Source organism: Parasteatoda tepidariorum, chromosome 4 (assembly GCF_043381705.1).
Source record: "Parasteatoda tepidariorum isolate YZ-2023 chromosome 4, CAS_Ptep_4.0, whole genome shotgun sequence".
NCBI lineage: Eukaryota > Metazoa > Arthropoda > Arachnida > Araneae > Theridiidae > Parasteatoda > Parasteatoda tepidariorum.
The window spans coordinates 51,099,387-51,120,313 of NC_092207.1; the positions used below are offsets into that span (position 1 = coordinate 51,099,387).

Below are 20,927 nucleotides of genomic sequence, written 5' to 3' on the forward strand. Positions count from 1 at the left end.
CCCCATTTGTATTCTAATTGCACTTTAGGGAGGCGTGGTACTCTTATCAATTGATCACTTAAGGGATAGAAAAACTAACTTACTTCAAAGGATTTGGATCATCTCTGATGTATTTTCCTTTCTATTGATCTATTCTCCGAAATGTTTTATCCGTTATACACTTTGAAGCTTTAAAAAAGTATTAATTGCTGTTAAAATATAAATAAAAAATTAAAAACCAAAAGAAGAAAAAAAATCACATTTTAACGCAAGCTTTTTCAATTCATGGAAACCATGACGGAAATTCTCACAGCAATAAACTTGCAACCCTAACCCTGGTTAATCAAATTTAAGTTGTAGTTCAGAATATAATTCGAAATAAATATCTCTTAATAAATTTTCTATTAGCATAAGAAATAAAAATAATTTTTATATAATAGTAATAATTCCTTACATCAGATAGCCCAATAAATATCAGAATGTCAAAAATATATTTTTCTAAACAAAATCATTATGAATTTAAAGTTCATAATGCTCTTTTTATTTTTCCTTTATAACTATTTTTAAAACTTTACACATACATAATTATCACAATTATATTAAAATCAAATTTCATTAAGTGTTTCCAATATGATGGAAATCCTTCCTTCTAATTACAATATAAAATAAACAACAAATGTTTGAAATTTTATTTAAATGTATCTTTGGCAATAAAAAACAAAAAGGGAAGCATCAATTATCTCCAATCATAATATAAAATAAGGAATGAAAAGAAAAGATATTAAACTGGATGTATGTAATTTTATTGAAATAGAATCAATGTATATTCAGCAATTTTATTATTTTGACCACCTTTATTATTTCTTACACTATTTCTAAAAAGGAACAATTACATAAAAGTATATACATTGTCTTCCATAGAGTTATGAAAATAGAGAAAATCGTTTAGATCGAGTTGTCTCTTTTTTTACAAGATCTGCATTTATATCTCTCAAGCTGGGTAACGATTTCAAATCTCCAAGAGCAGCAACTGAAGCTTTACTCTTTAGCATAGTGCTTGTAATCTTGTGAATGTCATCAGCTGTTATTTTAGCTGTAATAAAGATATATTTCATTATAAATTTCAATTCAATAATGTGACATAAGAAAAAGGCAGACGGCCCCCTATTTACACGAGTTCTGACATCAGGCTCATGATCTCACTTCTGATTCTCAAAGCCTGCTTTCAGACAAGCATTGCCAAGTCAGAATTAAGGTGAGTGATGATTGGCTCTTTGCGTCACCTTGTAATTGCTCGCTAATCACTGCAAGGAGAAGTTCTTAAAATCAGGAATGGAATAAATTTGAAAATTTCCAAGGGTGGTGATGTAAGAAAACTGCTTACAGTTGCCTTTTTTCAGTCCTTGTGTAAATAGGGTTTAAGAGATGAAAGGTATAAAAGACACATAGAAATAATGCAGTCGTTTGTTTACTTTACATTATTTTTAGGCTTCACATGTTAATTTATGAATGACATTTTATAAAAATAAACAAATTCCCACAAAAAAAACATATGTATATTCACATTATCTCTCTTATTGGAGAGTAGGTATGTGAAAAGAGCACAGGTCTACTAATGAGTCCTACCAGGTTTGAATCTCAGCAGTGCTTATCGATATGTACATTGCTCCACATCCCCAAAGGTAGATGTATCAGGTAATAAAATCCCCTTGCTGCCTGGCTAAACGTAGGGTAATAACACAAAACAAGGTTAGTCTTATTTAAGTTCACCATAAAGCTGAGTTTCACTGAAGGATTGAGTTCAAAACTACAAGGCTACAGAGCCAAACATTGATTTAGCAAAAAAATCGGTCAAATCAGCTGCTCAACACCAGTTATTAAATTAATTAAAATTACTCCATTAGGGATAACAAGTAGCAAAGCTGACAACACAGCTGTTACAATTTGAATTATGTAATTTTTTTTTTATACATAATATACACAAACACAATTTTAATTTTTAGTAACATAAATTTCTTGTTATTCTGCACAAATTTGACTGTTAAAACCAACACTTTAAAAACTTATCAGTTTAAAAGTGCACAAATAGCTTTTTTTATTATTTGAAAAACTAAATAGTATCTTATCAAGAAAAATTAAGGTCAATTTTTAAGAACTCATGAGTTGAGATTAATAGCTTATAGTAAGATTGTATGGAGCAATCATTGGAAAATAATGAACCATATTTCTTAAAAATTACAATTATGAAATATAAAAAAGAATTTTTGTAAATAAAATATTATACTTAGACAAATAAATAACAGTAAGAATAAATAATTATTCAATAAAACATGCAAGAAATAGTAACAATAAATAATTATTTAACATAAGAATCATAATAACTCTGGTTACCAATTTGTTCAATAAAATATTCGGGTTCTCTTCTTCTACCAGTGGCAAGAACTTGTCGCCCAATATCTTCAAAAACTACAGGTCTAGATTCAAGATTCATCAGCAGTACTGACTGTAATTGTGTTTTAGCTCTTTCTAATTCGGACTAAATAAGAAACAAAATAATAAATAGTATGAAAAGTTCACTTTGCAAAGCATCTATAATTACCAAAACATTTAAGAAAGTGAATATACAAATATATTTCACAGAGAGAATATATGTATATATACAAGACAGGTTAGATAAACTATGAAAAGTATATAATTGTAAAAAAAATATGGCAATCAATGTTGGCAAGTTTCGTATATATTTTTACCATAGATTTATACCATTATGTGAAAAACCTAAAAATTTGCCCTAGTTGAAATATTATTATATGATGACCAGACATTAATTATTATTTTTTTTGTAAATGTAATTAAACACTTATTGAAAATATAACGCGTTAGAGAAAAAAAAAAAAACTCTTCAGTTCAGATATTTTAAATATAACAGAAATATGCTGAAAGATCTAAGAAAAAAAAAAAGACAGCCTACTATTAGGAAAAATAAGTTTTAAACATTACATTAGGAAAAAAAGAAGTTTAAAATATTACAATCATTATTCATGCCATACTTATTATTCATAACCTAATATTAATTATTTATTTCCCCAACATAAAAAGACACAGTAATATGAAGTTTAAAAGTTAAATTATTGGAGGAGCAGCTTTCTCTGATTCTTTTTATTTTATTTTATTGCATTGACATTTTTTGCTTTTTAAAATATATATTCTTCTTTAGACAATTTTACTTATAAATTAATTCAATTTCATAATTGGGATTTGATGCTGAGACTGATTTGATGGAAGAAGCTTTTAAAATATTTACAATTAGTCATCTGGTATGTACCAAAAGACTTTATTTTAACATTTTAGTTTCTTTTTTAATTCATGTTGTTTGTTTTATTAACACTTTTAAGATCAGATGTTTTACTTTTCTTTTGATAGAAACAAATGTTTTGTTGACAACATTAATTTGAGTTGTATTTTTTGTTTGTTGCAGACTTAAAGTTCTACAATGCTGAAAATTTTGTATTCTGGGAGAATTTGAGTCAATTATATTTTAATAATACAACAACTGATGACAATTTCATTTTCCAGTTTAAAATCTATATGGACAAGATACCTAAAGTAAAAAATCTAATCAGAATATTAATTGTTTGCCTTGTTTAGGTTACCAATATTATTATTATGCTTTCTCATTTCATGACCCAAAAATAGAATATTAAACATTTTTCCTATTTTTTATAAACTTTTTCTGTAATTTTCAATATCAAGAACATCTAAAATGTTTACAAATAAATTGCTTTACAATGGTTGGTTTAATTATTTTAATAATGGATATTTTTAAATTAATAAAACTTTAATTCTAGCTTTACTTTAATTAACAATTTAAAAAAATAAACTTTCATTTCAAACAAATTTGTTGCACAATGGTACAAACAGGAATACTATGAAAAGAAATACTCCTAATAAAGAAAAGTATATTCCTAACATATAAAATATCATTTATTTATGAAGAATTAAATTAGTACATTGTTATTAAATTGTAATTTCATAAAATTAATATATTTAATTTCATTAACAAGTATATTGATTTAAATTGATTTCCCCCCTTTTATACAAGCAACATGCAACCTTTTGTTGGAATATCATCCATAAAAAATCATTGCAATTATTTTTTAAAACAACTGTAACTGTCACTTATTTTAACATGTATATCAAAAAAGTACATAAAAGATAATAATAAAAAAAAATAATACTGAGTATTTTTAAAAGCAATTTTAAATATATTCTGAACATAAAATAACTATCATTCTTAATTAAGCAATATAGGATTAAAATGTTATAAAACAGACAACAAATTTTAATTACTTACATTAGATATATCCCCAGTCATTGTTTTAAATTCATTTACTATTACATCAACCAATTCCTTAAGCTATTTAAAGAAATATACAAAACATAATCAACTAAACTTCATTCAACAAAAGTAAAATATATAAAATAAGAAACATAAACATTTTTGAATAGTATGCCCATTTAATTATTAGAATAAAAAATATAAAGTTTGGCTTGGTGGCAAAGTCCCACGAGAGCTACACTAAAAGGGCATTGAGGGCGGTGGGACTTTTATCATTAAAGGTTTTTTAAAGACAATACTGGAGCACACATTACAATTTAGATTAGAGTACAGAAGGGGGTAACAAGTGCACGGTCTCTTCATCATCTCTCTAACCACATAACAGTATGCGGATTATCCCGATGACATTATATTTGATTTGATATTGAGGTCACCATTGAGAGAAAGGGTGATCTGATTAGAGACTCGCAGGTAAATCAAAGCCTGACCCAAGCAGTAATAGGCAAAGGCTCGACCTATACCATACCAAATATAGAGGCAACCTCAATTGCATAAACCTTTAACTTATTTTAGGTTGTTTCTTTTAAAATTGACTTTCTATATTTATTCCTTACAGCTTCTTAAAAGTGCATAACACAATTAATGAATCGTTATTGTGTATTTAAAGTTTTTGACATGAGAACCAGCAAAGTTAAAACAAAAAAATTTAATTATTTCTATACGCAAAAAAAGGAAGGAAAAAAATAAACTATTTCATTTTTTAAAAATTTACATTTTAAAAATTTCTCACAATGAGGTAAAATGTGAGATTATATAACCATAAAAAATAAATTTTGCATAAAGAACTACAAATAAAATGATAAAATAAGAAAAAAAAGTACATAAAAAAAGATGCCATTCTTATTCAATAAGTATATTAAATAAAGTTTAAAAAAGTCAACTAGACTTACTGATAATTATAATTTTAATTCTAAACAATAGTTCATTTTTCATTTAAAAACAAATCAGATTCAAAACTATTAATAACTGCATTTAGAAATAAGATGATTTTTACATATATTTCAATGTGTGAAAACAAATTGCAGCAAAGATTATAACAATGAGGGGGAAAACATCATCCAATGATGAAGTTTAGAATAGAAGATCATGATAAGAAAACTCATATATTGACAAGAATTGTTTGAATTATTGTTGCAAACTGCAGTTAGCAAAAATAATAATTCAAACAAAATATCTTTCTTTTCTAAAGAAGTTGGATTTACTTTATTGAGGTTCACATAAACTAAACATCCAATATTTAATTAGAAAATATAGCGGAATTTACATATGATTCATATATACCTTATGAAAGGGAGAAATAAATAAAAACATTAATTTATAACAGTTGTAACATTTGAAAGGTTTTTAAACAAAATTTTTTGCATTTACACTGAAACTATTGAATGGCAAGTTTTTACAAATATTTCTTATTTAAATAATAAAGACAATGATATCTTAATCGGGCACTCTATATGAACAATCAGAAACAAAGTAGAATAGTTTGTCGTCATGCAGCCTCAGATAGATGTTTTACTTTGGCAAAAATATTTCACTTTCAACCATAAGAATAAATTAATTCCTATACAGGGTATCTGCTACATTTTAGATTTTCAAATTCATGATTTTCCAAGACTAGTTTCAAGAATTTTTCATGACTTAAAGAAGTTACTATTTTCCCCGACAAAAACGTAACATTAAATTAAAAAAAGCATTATAATAACATTCATTGAAATGATAATTATAACCAAAACTGTTATACTCTGCATCTTCATATTTATAGATTTTAAGTTTAAAAAACAGAGTAAAGAAAGAGTTAAGCAATAAAACAGCTGGGAAAAAAATAAAAAAACAAATTTTTTTTTTTGTTTTTTCTGCAGACATATATTCTAAAGATACTTTTCTTGTTCATCAGAAAGGAAAGAAATGCTCCTTATTTCTCTGTTCTCATTTCAAAATAAAAAAAAATTCACCAATGATTGGCTTGCTTCGGCTTGAAGTTTAAGTTGATAAAAAAATAAATAATAAAAATTCTTAAATCACAGAAGTTAAAAAGATAATTCGTTTTAGAAGAATGTTCTGTTTTTTTCCTGCATTCTGTTTTTTCCACCATAATTTTTAATGAACATGATAAAGGCATTTTTTATTCTAATAAAATATGACTGTGAGTAGTGATTTTGTTAGGAATTCAGATATTTGGAATAGGATGAAATTGAGAGGGGGATTCCATTTTAAAAATTTGGCGACCTAAATCCATGACTTCTTTTAAAAAAATAGTAAAAATCATAACATTTCATGACAAATTTTGTCCAATAATGAAATTTATGACTTTCCATGAATTTTCATGACTTTCCAGGTACGCGGATACCATGTCTATAAAAAAGTAAGGAAGAAATTAATTCTTACTTGGCTTGGATGTGCACTAGCATGAATGCAGAATAAACCACTGTCAGAATAAGCATGGTTAAATGCAGTAGCACTGTACATCCAGTGATGCCTAAAAATAGTGAGTGTAACATTAATTTAACACAGTTAGAAATAGGGTAAATAATAACACCTAAAGTCAATTCAAAACTAGAAAAAATTAATTGAATCTGTAAACACTTTTTTAAAATTCTTATCTTAATTAACAATGTTAAGTGAGCTACCATCAAACTCATGAGCTCTCTATCAAACACAAATGTAAATGACCAAAACATAGTAGATCAGAAGAAAAGTATTAAGTTTCTAATTAATGAAATGATTCAAAATTCTATAAGCTTTATTATGTTTATCATTCACATTGAAAGCTGGCTTTGATTAAAATTTTCATATAAAGACATAAAAGTTTTTGAAGAACTAATAATAGAAGAATAACTAATTGTATCTAATACTACACACAAACAGTAATTTATTAACATGTTTTGATTTGATTCTATAAACAACAGATATTAAAAATATAGCATAAAATTAAAATAAAAAGGTGTATTTAATATAAATTGCAAGTTGTCGTGGAGAAATCTTCAGAGGAAGGCATTGGCTCACATTGGGCTGTCTGGCCAACTATGATGATGATGATGATTATTTAATATAGAATGCATTGATTTCAAAGTTGAAAGAATAAGTAGAAGTATAAGACATTTCCAAGTAAATTCCAATATATATATATATAAAGAATGAATTGACGACCTGACATTAACTGATTAACAGCATCACTGTAGAAGCTCAGTAGACATACATATATTATGAAAATGGTAAATGTGTAACCAACAAAATTTCTTTTGAATATAATTGTAAAAAACACATAAAAATAATTTTTTTAAACATTTATAGATCATTCTGAATGATTGACTCCAAAAGGAAATAAAAAAAGTTTCCCCAAGAAAAAATTAAATGTAAAAATTAGTCAAAATATTTAATAGTTTATTTTTAAAATGATGAAAAATATTTGTTTTAAATATTTATTTATTTATGAATGTTTAAATACAGCTGGTTACTCAGACCAAACAAATTTTTTTTTAATATTAAAGGGATATTATTTTTTATATCATTCTCTGGTTAGACAGTTTATGTTAATAAATAATTATTTTAACCATTTGTTCAGAATTATAATTGTTTAAATTTATTTTATCTTTCCACATCTTTTATCAGTATTACACCTTTTTCCATATTTAGATGGTAGCGTAATTACTAAAATATCTTAAGGCAGGTTTTTAAACAAATGAGTATCACAGATGTCTCTCTCGCTCTATATTTTTTTTGTGGGGGTAATGAGAATAAAATACACAATTCTATAAATTTGACAACAAAAAAAAATCTAATTTGCTAAATATGAATAAAATGATTATCATTATTATTTTTTCTTAATTAATGATTATCTGTGAAAAATTTCTTTTCATGCTTGAGATATTATGGAATAAAAATTATTATAGAATTTTAATTATTGAGGCAAAAACCAACCCCAGACCAGATTAAAATATTTGCCTCTTAGTTTCAAAGAAACCATGTTTTTACTCGAAGTGTAGATTTGAGACTTCACACTGAATGTATTCAACAAAAAAAACTTCAAGTGTTGTGTTAGTTTTTGCACCATAATATATGAGTCGAATATAAATTGTTCTGAAATTATATTAAAGAAATAGTTAAGCATAACATACCTATTTAATACATTGGTATACAGCCTGGTGTACATGCCTTTACCTGGTCCACCAGCAGAAAAAGAGCCTCCTCCTCCCATCATTGTGTTCAACACACAAAAAGGAATGAAATTATCATGCTGGTGAGAACAACTTTCAAGGCCTAAAACAAAGTGTGCAAGCTCAGGCATGAGACCAAAGTTAACACTTGTCATGTCTCTCTCCAACTGAAAATAAACAGTTTTTCTTTTTTAAAAAAAATATAAAACAAACTAATTTTTTAAAATTTAATTTTAAAGCTTTGTTTATGTATTAGAATTGTTTTTTCATCACTTGAATTTTTATTTAAACGCTAGAGAAAGTCAGTAAGAAAAAATTTAACAATTAAAAAAATGCTTTTAAAATGCGTAAATTGTATTAAATATTCTCTTTGTAGTATAAAAATACTAGAGGGACAATCTATATCGCTTTTCCTCATTTCTGGACTAATTTAGGGTCTCATTGTGTTTTGCAGGGGGCAACAGAAATTTATTGATTTATAATTTTAGAAGAAATAGCAGTGTATTACATATCAGCTAAATAAATAAATAAAAACAAGTTTAAATTGATTTTTAAGCATATTTTCAAATTTTAATCAAAACCTGATCCACCTTGTCCTTATTGTACAAGAATTGGAAATTATTAACAAATAGTAATTGTAACATCAGAATAATTTGAAGGCATAAATTTAAATCATTGCTATATTTTTAAAAACAAAAATGTACATTGCCCACATGGTTCATATTGTACAGGAATTGAAAATTGTTTTCCTTGTAATTAGGTATGAAATATATTGTTCATATTTGTTTTATATTGTATTTTTTGAACTTGTTTTTCTTGTCGAAACTTGTAAATGTATTTAAATGTTATCCTTCTATAATTTTTTTAAAATTAGGGGAGCTTTTTTCTTCTTCTTATTTTAAAACGTGTTAACTCTTTTTCATTGTAATTTGGGTTCGACAAAACATTGATTAACGACACTTTTTGGCTGATCCAGAAAACCGGGAAATTCAAACTTTCGGGATAGCGATGATCTCGAGCATCCCGGATAATTGGTTCTCTACTGTACTAATAAATATGTATGTAATGATAGTTGATTATAAGTCTAAATTCAACAATGATAATTTCATTATTAAAAGTAAAACAAAATTATGCAGTAAATAGAAAAGAATTGGTTTAGAATAAACACTTACATTGTGATTTTTCCAAAAAAATTAATTTTCTATTTCAAAAAAAATATGACATAACAAGGTTTTAAGAAGAAACTTTGACATAGCAATTCAAATTAATATCAGGTGGATACATAATGCCAAAAGGAAAAAAAAATTTTTTTTTTGGTCATAAAAAGGTTTTTGCATTATCAAAATTTGAGATATTGAGAGTATGCTGTAAATTTTAAAAATTTCAAATAAAACAATTGCATAAGTGAAAATTTAATAAAACACAAATTTAAATATAAAATTTATAAATTAGTAGTTTAATAGCTTGTGATGCCACAATTGGCATTACATATTTATTTTTTATCCTTTTAAAATATCTTTTATTACTTAAGCTTATTTTTGTTAATAGAATTATATTTAAAATAAATCAAAGACTTAATCTTTTAAAACAAACATAAAATACTTATTCTTCTCTTATAGATCAATGTAACGGATACTTTTTTTTAAATTTCACTTCTAGGCAGACTTACTAATTCACTGTCGCCTCAAATCGAAAATAAAAATCTATTAATAACTTTTTATTCTAAATTTCCAACTTCTAAATGCTTCGGTTGCATGGTTGTAATAATTCTCATAAATTAGTTGGTGACTCATGATCGCCAAGGTATTCTTTTAAACACATACTGATATGCTAGTTGGCTTTGTTTTGGCTATTATATATTTTAATAAATCGCCAATTTTGGATCTCCTACCCATACTTTCTATGTCCGTTAGGAATAAATATATTCACTTTTAATTTCAAATTTGTGGAGACTGGGAGTGCCCTAATGGGCCAGTCTCAATTTCCAACCGTCAGAAATGATATTCTGGCTGTATGATCTCTCAATAAGAGGGTATTCTGATTTCTTCCCTTTAGAGGGATTGCTATTTTTGGATGAAAAAATGGCCATTCTCTGTACCACCAATAATGCATAATAAAATCTAAATTTCACTAAACAATTTGTATATTCTTTCCTGGAGACTGTATAAAGTTATTTTCCACTATACGAATATTGGCGGCTACTGACAGAGAAACCAACCTCCGCCATATAGCTCATAGTATTAGTTCATCAAAAATATTAGCAACACTTATTACAGTATTTTGACGCATTCTTATTAAAGATGTGAACCCTAAATTTAATTAATTAAAAAAAATTGAAATGATTATACCTTGATTAAGCCCCCAGTATATTGGGAGGTGGATTTGTCAAGAGGTATGTCATCTTTAGAAGCCAAATCTTCCAATTCCCATATTGGTGGCTTTTCAACAAAATGCCTAGATAAAAGAAAATTAAGTTAAATACATTATTCAAAGTTTAATTTATGTAAACTGATTACGATATGTAACAATGCAGAATAAGAGTGAAAGGCAAACAAGAATAACTTATGATGTATTCATCGGAATTTCATGTATACTAAGATACAATTTGACACAAAAAACAAATAATACATAAACTTAATTTGATTAGTCAGAAACAAACAACCAAGTTTACTTGTGAGATGAATTAAGGATTTGATTTTAGTGCTAAAATTTCAGGCCGTCTGGGCTTTTATTTTTTTACAATTTCATAATGATGAGTAAAAAAGACACCTCAGGAAAAGGTTGATTCTAGACAATATTCTAGGCTTATGATTCTAGACAATAATCCAAGAAATAATGTACTGAAACTACACAAAAATTTTAATATTACAACAAAACTAACTTATAGAAAGCAAAATTAACACAAAATAAAATTAACAGTCTATAAAATTAACATTGTACAAAAAAATAAAATTTGCAACCTTTTTTGAATTTGGTAAGTGGAAATTACAAAATTAAACATAAATTCCTTTCCCGCAAAATATGTTTAATCAATATTACTGGAATTCAAAAAAGATATTTTATAGTTTTAAAAGCATTATTAATTTATACAAAAAACATCTTAATTATGAGTTGATAAAAAAAATAAAATTACTTTTGGCATGAGTTGACTAAATCATCATGTTCAATACCAACACCAGCTATCACCATTCTTGAAGGTGTGAAGTGATTTTTTAAATAGGCAAATAAAATGGATCTGTCAATTTTTAAAATATTCTCTGGTGGACACAATTTTGGAAGCCCCAAAGTATTCTCTCGATATGCAGCCTTCAAGAAAGAGAAAATGAATAAATTATTTGATCAAATGTTTGTATAAATATAATGCTTTTTCCATTTAAGAATTAAATTGTATACTTGATGTATGAGTTCCATCAAGAGAGATTCTTGGTCAGGTCTTATTTCAATATCTTCTAATTCAAACTGTATAGTTTGCCTGGCTTTTTCGATCTAAAAAAAAAAGAAGTCAAATGGTTGTAATCCTATTTGATATGACAGGGTTTAAATTTAAGATGTGTATGCTTGAATATTTAGCTACTGCAATTCTTAAACTGATACTTAAAATATATTATTCCTTTAAATTAAAAGAGCAGTGTTCACAGAACAAAAGCTTTGGATTAAGTTTTACCTACTTATTAACATGATTTTATTTCCTGCTGCATTATCAATAATGAAAGCTTGAGAGTAAACTTTAATATCAAAATATTCTTTACCTCTGATTAAATTAAAAACAAACTTTTAAAATAAATCCAGTTATCCTCAAAGATATGTTATAAATAATAGTTCTTTTTTTCGATAGATATACAAATAGTTCTGATCAAGAAATTTTATAAAATTTGCAAAAAATACTTGTTATAATGAAACTTTTTCACAGTCAGTGAAAATTTTTTTTTTACTATGAAGTTCTAAATAAAAACTATTATATAAAGAACTAATAAAATGCAAATATAACAAAGACACAAAAAATAATCATATCTACACAAAGAGGACAACCATATATATTAATTTAAATTCATACCTCTTCATTGGAAAATTTAGGTCTTAAAACTGCTTCAGACAGAAGTTTTATCACAGGATCCAAACCCTTTGAGTTGGCAGATGCAGCATAGATTAAAGTATCCCTATAAATATTATTAAGTAATGTGAAAAATCTAAAGAACACTGGAATTAAGTAACAATCAATCTAATACTTATCCAATTACTAATTAAAAAGATTCATGCTTTTTTTCTCTGTTGTATTATGATTGCTGTGTTACAATTTAATACATTCACGTAAATTTTTCATTTTCTTTTCAGTTTTTATTTTATTTTGAAATTGAAACAAGCTGTTTTAATATTTTGCACAAGATAGATCATTTAGATAAATTTTCTAAATTTTTATGATTTTCATTTTTTGCAGTAGGTAGGTACTATATTTATGTTGCACTAGAGATGGCTTGGGAAACATTCCTGAGGATGATCCGAAAACATGCCATTGCAATTTTGATCCTCTGCAGAGGGAAAGGCTGATGACCTGCTCGCAAAGTCGAGCACTTTATGGTAGAACGGTTTAAAGAGGACTGATTCCGAGCACCATCGGTCCCTACACAGGCTGATCAAAGTGGTCACCCACCTGCTTACTGACTGCAGTCAGTGATGCTTGACTTTGATGTTCTACTGGGATTAGTTCACTGCAGGACTTCCTTTTTTGGGACTTACATTTTTGTAAGTGACATTAAATTTAAAGAAGCAATCAAAATGGTAGATGATATTTCCAAGACTTTTATTACTCAAGCAATCATACAAATATGATAGTTGGATTATTTTGAAAAACATAGTAAAATATTTTTCAATAAATGAAAACTATATTCAGATGTCAACCATTAGTCAAATGATTTTTCTCTATTAAAATATCTAGGGAAGTATATGATACAACTATGTTCTATACAGTTAAGACAAATGGCAAAACAGTATCTGAAAGTAAGAATTCTTAAAGGCACAATTTAAAAAAGTATGCATTAACCAAAGATATTTAATAACTAAGATATTTAATAACTAAGATATTTAATATGAAGATATTTAATTAACTAAAGATAGCTACAATATATAATAGTCACTAGAATGACTTTTTAGGGCATCAATAGATTTATAAAAGTAAATATCAATTAAGGGAACATGGCTATTTTAGTACATGACCATTTAAAATCATAAAACTGTAAAAAATAGTGTGTATGGTCAGTCTATGTTGATACAACATGGGTTGTCACGAGTTAGGCTATTCTTTAACTGTTCTCTGCACGTTCTCATAAGGAAATAAAAGAAAGCTATTTCTCAGTAAAGATAAAGAGAGTCCAATATTCAAATTATTTTAATTATGATATGATTTGACTCAAAACAAACCCAAAATAAATAATATTTGTAAAAATTAATTAGGTTAGTTTACACATTCTTAATTTAAAAGATTTAAATTTTATAAGAAATCATTTGTACCTATTTCCTTGACAATCACATATGCCACCATGTTTCTCCAATTCTTCTAATATAGCACTTTTATCAGAAAATTGAATAGTAGACTGCAATAAATAAAAAACTCTGATAAATATGAGGTTTTACAAAAAAAATTTAATAGGTTATAAAAGTTAAGACACAAGAATTTAATACTTGATAAACTCCTATACAAAATTCACTGTTTTAACTCCATTCAATGAACTGTTTTAAAAAGACATTAAAAAAAGTATCAGAAAGCTGAGTAGGCATACAGTTTTGATTATGGTTTAGACAAAAAATAAGTTTAAAGCTTCAAAAATTCCATTTTTTTTGTAATAGTATAAACATTATTATAAGGTTTGAAGTATTCCAAACAAGTATTAGATATTAAATTACTGCTTACTCTTCAGACATATACACTTTCATTCAGTAACAGCATTACAGACACATTTCTAATTTTTGTGTTTGTAACCGAAATTCATAAAAAATAAAAATTTGTAATGTAAAACTTATTTTTAGATTGGTGACAAACAAAGCCCAATGGTAAACAATTAACTTATCTGAGGAACAGAATGTGAAAGACAGATTTGTCTACTATAGAGAACTGTTGTACAATGGTGAAAACAAAAAGAGAGGATTTAATTTATAGCACAACATTAGATTTTTTATCGGTCTACAATTATAATTCCTACGGAGAGAAATTTGTAGCAAACACCTATTAAACTTCTTAGCTTGCCAGAGCTGGTATATACTTTAGATAAGTAACTGTAACCGACTATGTCCAAGATTTCAGTATTTCTCAGGTTGACGTCATTGCCTAACTAGATGTAACTGCATGACAAATAATCTAAACTGGGCATAATGAAACGTAAACAAGCAGTTCAGTGCTGAAATTTATAGGTCAAAAAGGATTTCGACTCCTTATTTTTAACATATTTTATTTAAACACACATATTCCTTTTTCATATAACTATTCTGTAAATGAGGCTTCAGCATAATGCCATAAAAACTTTTGAAAAAGAAAAAATAAATAAAAATTCTATTATTTGACATTATAGAATCTAAGAATGAGATATTTTTGTGGATTATACAAAAATTGTCAGAATATAAAAAATTACTTACATTAAAAGCTAACTTTTCTAAAAAGTGTGAGATACCACTGGGATACTTCACTTCATATCTTGAGCCAGAATCTATAACAGCTGAAACAAGATGATGCCATGTAAACATATTAATTTATTCAAAGTAATAGGTGCTGTTAAAATATTCTTGTATACGAAATATAAATTTATTTACTTGCCTCCAACAGTACATGATTGACCAAATTTGTTTTGAGATGCAACTCTAAGTCCATTTGATAAAGTGCTAACTTTAGTTTCTGAATTGTAATTTTTACTCGAAGCATATATGGGTTTTGGTGCAGTTGGTAAAGTTTCTGATAATGGCACTCTCCAAGATGAAAGCCTTGCTGCTGGCACACCAATATCTTTATAGATATCCCTAACATGAAAAAAAACAAAAAACAAATAAATACCAGAGTGAATTCATTAAATAAAAATAAACAACTTAGTAACCCTTTGGTACTGATTTGTTATGCATCTGTTTTTCAAGATTTGTTTTTGTCGCCTACATTGGTGATAACTGCCAATGTGGGGTTCGTTTGGATTGTACTTGTGAGCAAAGATGAGTGCAGTGTAATGATCAGAAAAATGGGAGGAGTAAAAGTTTCAAATTAATACCTTCAATGTTTTATATTTTAAAGTTAACGTGTAATTACTCAGCATTAATTTGCCCAGTCCACTACACTGACATTTTTTTAAGGTTAAAGAATTGGCCGGATGTTTTTTTTAAATCTATCCTGCCTGAATACATTAAGAATGTTTAAATTAATTTTGAAGTTATTAGCAGAATCTTAGTACATCAAGTGAGGCTATATTTTTGTAAACTTTTCTTTTGTTTTAATCAGTATTTTTGTTTGTTATTTTGCTAGTATTTCTAAACTTATCTAACATTTTTTTTTAAAGTTGTATTTTTAAAATGTGTTCCCATATAAAGCTAAATAACTTAAAATCAAATGCAACTGAAATAGTAAAATAAAAAACACGTTGTGCATCAAAAAGCAAATCGAAAAAAAAAAAAGCTTCTATTCTGCTTCTGTGCATCTGAAGCAATTTGGCTTCTTTAAGAAAACCTTAAAAAAATTGCCATTTATTATTGAAGACAATAATGCTTAATTACTTACAATTAGTACTACATTAGTGCAATTGGTGTGGTTTTTAATAGGTATGAAATATACTAATATCAATACTATTGTACTAAGGTAATAGGTTTTTCATCTTAAGGGGGAAAAATTGTTCAACTGTAGCTACTATGAGGTTGCTTCTAGCAGCAGCATCATACTAAATGAGAATGAGGATTACAAATTAAAAGAAATAATTTTGATTTGATATCTTCTATTTGTTTTATTATTTTCTTTGTATCTGTTTTTGATCACATTTCTTTTTGTTGTATTTTTGTCCTTGCAAACTTTTCAAAATTTAATATGAAACGTAGTCTTCTTTTTTTCCGCAACAAGCTTGCAATCCTACTCATACCTATTCCTAGGCAAAATTAAATATTTTTTAAAAGATTTCTTCAAATATAAAAACTTTATATTCTCTCCTCTGGCACCATGGTGATTCTAGTTGTTGTGAACAAGTACCAATATGGAAATATCCTCAAGAAATGTCAAATTTAGGAGGCCTAAATTTCTGATTATTCTTGTTAATAAACTGGAGACATAATTTAAGATTTCAATAATAAGAAGATTTCCATGATGATATTTGCAGAAAGTTTTTACCACTTCCAGGTAGTGGCAAGGAAGACTACTAAGAGAACATTCCATAATAAGGAAAAGTTTTTTTCATCAGTACCAGCACCAAAAAAGTCATCAAAATTTAGCAATAGCTGGCCACAGGCACATGAAAAACTATAAGAAACGTAACAGAAAGAGATCTATTGGAAGGGCATAACTCAAAATCACAACATATATTTTTAAATTTCGCATAACCAAAAATCATTTGGCACCGTGAACACAGTTGATGCGGACAGACACTGATATGGAAATATCCTATATAATACGGCAAACTCGAAAGAAAATTCACTGGTGAGCTACTATATAATTATCATTAATTTATTACAGGTTATACAACCAGGCAATTACATTTGGCGGAAATATTTCTGAATCGTGACCTCTCACACAAACTATGATTTCCAAGGTGACAAATGGATTTTAAGCTTGCTAATATTTAAAAAAAAACATGTGGAGGTTCACTCAGGGTGGCTATGAGTTATAGTTGAGTCCTTTTTATGATGTTCTTTTTCCGTTTCTAGCGGGTCACTGCTCAAAAGTTGCCAAGATTTGATGATTAATTTGCTGCAGGTCACAATACAGAATTCTTCCCTATTTGGCACCTTCACAATTTCAGTTGAGGCATGGAAATATCCCCTACAATTTCAATCCATTGAAAACAGTATGCTTCTTCTGAGAAGATACTTTTTTGTGTCCAATTTTTTGCTCAATATGTAGTTACCACAAATTAATTAGCCTAATTGAGGTAAAATCTTAAAACCATTAAAATTGGTTTTCAGTCGGCTAAAATCTAGTGATTAAGGCAAAGGTATAAAATTTTTTTATCCCACTACACTAGAAGAATGTCTCTAGTCAGAAAATAAGTAAGTATTAACAGTGTAAGCTGAAATTGTCACTTTCCTGTCGGTTAAAAAATTCAACACATTTTAAAAATAACTAGCTTAAATCGTTTGACTTAATCTATTGCCAATGCACTCAGCCAGCTAACTATGTTCAATTGATCATAATTAAATAAGCTAATTGTTCTCAAACTAATTTAAAAGATTTGAATAACTTAATTTTTACCTTTTCATAAATATTATACTTCTGCAAGTTAAAGACATAGTTATTTATTATAATTTGTGAAGTAACGTGACTTGTTTATTTTGAAACTGAATGAAAGAGCAATGGAAAATTAAGACTTCCTTGGTCTGAAAAACATTAAAATATTTAAAAAGTTGACAGCATATTCATTACTCAGATACAATACTGTTCTTTTTTGAACTACCAACTCATTAAACTGACTCTACAGTTGATTAAAAATGATATTTCGTACAAAAAGGAGAGTGGATTTAAGTAGGGAGGGTTGCAGTTAGGCTCAATAACAATTAAAACTCTTAACTATTTAAATTTCAGTGAAAAATGTTTCATAGCGTTACAATTATTTAAAAGGGGGAAGTCTTTTCGTCAATAAGAAAGCTGTTTTCTAAATAAAAATAGTTATATAAATTTTTATCTTAATTTGGCATTACCAAATTTCGTAGTAGAAGTACAAGTAATTTTGTTTACACATAACCAACGTGCGTGAGTCAAATTTGTACTTTGTATATTTCTATAATTAGAATTGTATTTGTTCTTTATTGTGTAAGTAATAATATTAACATTTCATAAAGTTCAATTTTTATGTTTTGCAGGAACTTTAATTTGTTGATTTTATCATTTCCATTCTCTTTGCAATCAATGTTGTAAATAATGTATGTTGAGGAAATCAAGCTAATTTTTTTGTAATTTAAGATCTATAGTATTCATGTTTAAAATATTGACTTATAAATTTTACAACTACTGTTTTAAAGAATCATATTTTATAGGTATAACAAAATGCATATTTTTTTGCGAAGTCAAACAACGTACTCTGTTGAATTAGAAGAAGGCACTGTCTCCTCTTTAAAAGTAAGTTTGTAAATTGTGTGTATCTGTATAATTTTTGTGCCATGAGCACTAGATTCTTTCTTCATGTTAACAAGTCTGTTTCCCTGCATTAGTTACCTATTTCCTCCATATTCCATGCCCAATTTGTTTAAACATGTAATAATTGTAAATAATGTAATATTAATTTGTTTGTGTGTTTTAACTTTATTGTTAAAAATTTCTCTTAAGGATTTCATTGAAGAGTCTGAAGGTCTATCTGCAGAAGAACAACATTTATATTTGGGTGGTAATCCTTTGGAGGATGATCAAGATATAACAGAATGTTTAACAGATGGTGCTACCGTAGACGTTTGTGCAAAACTCCGAGGAGGTAAATGGATTTTTGACTTGGGCTTATTAAATGAATTTTTTTAAACTTTGTGGTCTTTAATACTGGTATAATGAGGTTTGCGTTAATCAGTTTAAAATGTTTTTAAAATAATTCGTTTACAATAGTAACTTATTTTTAATTTGTCTTGTTGAAGTACAGATACAACGATATTCTTGCGATAATCTCGGCTGTCAAGTTTTCCAAGAATATCACAGAATTCCATGTTGTATCTCAAGATCATTGGTTCACAGACTTCTGTGACTCAAATCTTTATAAGTTAAAGATATGTTGACACTCTTGCTAAATACCATTAATGGGAAGTATACACAAACACATGACTCTTCTGCCGATTTGATTATTTTAATTTGGTGAATTTTCACCATTTTTATTATTCGAACCTGTGATGGAAACTGGAGTTATAATATAGATTTTCGCATTTACTTGATTTAAAAGTTATGTATTGCGATTCGTATTTACAAGCTTTAAAAATTGTGCGTTGCTGGTGTGCATTTATTGAGATTCGTATTCACATGTTTGTCATTTAAAACATTGATTTTCGTGTATTTATACATGATTTAAAATTACGCACTCCAATTATTATTCCTGTAATCTAAAAATTATGCAGCTTAATTAGGCTATTAAGTATTGATTAGGTATTTTTTCATGATTTAAAAATTCCACATCGCAATTTGTATTCTTAAGTTTTTTTAAATCCAATGTCGAGATTCATATTAACGTAATTTTAAAATTCAATGTCTTCATTCATATTCATGCGATATTAAGATCCAAATAGCAATTTGTGTCAGAATCACCACTGAAAACAAATAGCTGGCATTTTTACTAAAGTGCTTGGTTAAATGAGTTTAATAATATTTATAAGTGAATTAATAAAATAAAATCATTTTAAGTGAGATTCGTTTTGTATAGTAATATGAAGAACTATTTAGGTAAAAATTAAAACTGAACATTAATAATTTATGAAAATTGTTATAAAAATAATTATTCATGTCCAAATCTTCCTGCATTAATGGCTAAAACCTCAGAGATCTTTTTTTAATTTGGTGCTATGTATAGAATTTAAAAGAAAACATACTGAAATACAATCTTAACAGTTTGTTCGATACCAATTGATTGATTTCTATGTAGCTTAGCGCCAAAGTGACGTCACTAGAGAAAATCGGAGGATTGGCGCGACATGAGCTACTTCAAAGGAGTGAACCAGCCCTTCTATTCTCTTTAGCCCTGATTTATACCTGATTTAACACTACGCACTGCGATTATTATTATTTTGATCTAAAAATTATGCAGCTTAATTAGGCTATTAAGTATTGATTAGGTATTAACATGATTTAAAAATTCCACATCACAATTTGTATTTTTAAGTTTTTTAAATCCAATGTCGCAATTTATATTAACGTAATTTTAAAATTCAATGTCTTCATTCATATTCAAGCGATATTAAGATCCAAATCGCAATTTGTGTCAGAATCACCCCTGCAAACAAATAGCTGACGTTTTTACTAAAGTGCTTGGTTTAAATGAATTTAACATATTTATAGGTGAATTAATAAAATAAAATCCTTTTAAGTGAGATTCGTTTTGCATAGTAATATGAAGAACTATTTGGCTAAAAATTAAAATTGAACATTAATAATTTATGAAAATTGTTATAAAAATAATTATTCATGTCTGAATCTTCCTGCTGAAATCTCAGAGATCTTTTTTTAATTTGTTACTATGTAGGGCAATTCCACGGAAGTGTCAACTTTT

At 27.2% G+C, this 20,927-nt stretch overlaps 1 protein-coding gene across 1 annotated transcript; it reads right to left on the reverse strand.

The window, feature by feature from the left end:
- Positions 1–813: 813 nt before the first annotated feature.
- On the reverse strand, positions 814–18,030 carry LOC107455602 (mitochondrial-processing peptidase subunit alpha; the record flags this gene model as incomplete). The annotated part of the gene is given in 13 exon segments (XM_043042634.2): positions 814–1,072; positions 2,371–2,515; positions 4,331–4,393; positions 6,758–6,848; positions 8,488–8,693; positions 10,875–10,980; positions 11,660–11,832; positions 11,920–12,012; positions 12,581–12,683; positions 14,032–14,114; positions 15,151–15,230; positions 15,329–15,528; positions 17,945–18,030. Coding segments are annotated over 13 exon segments (1,551 nt in total). The 3' UTR covers positions 814–902.
- Positions 18,031–20,927: the final 2,897 nt, after the last annotated feature.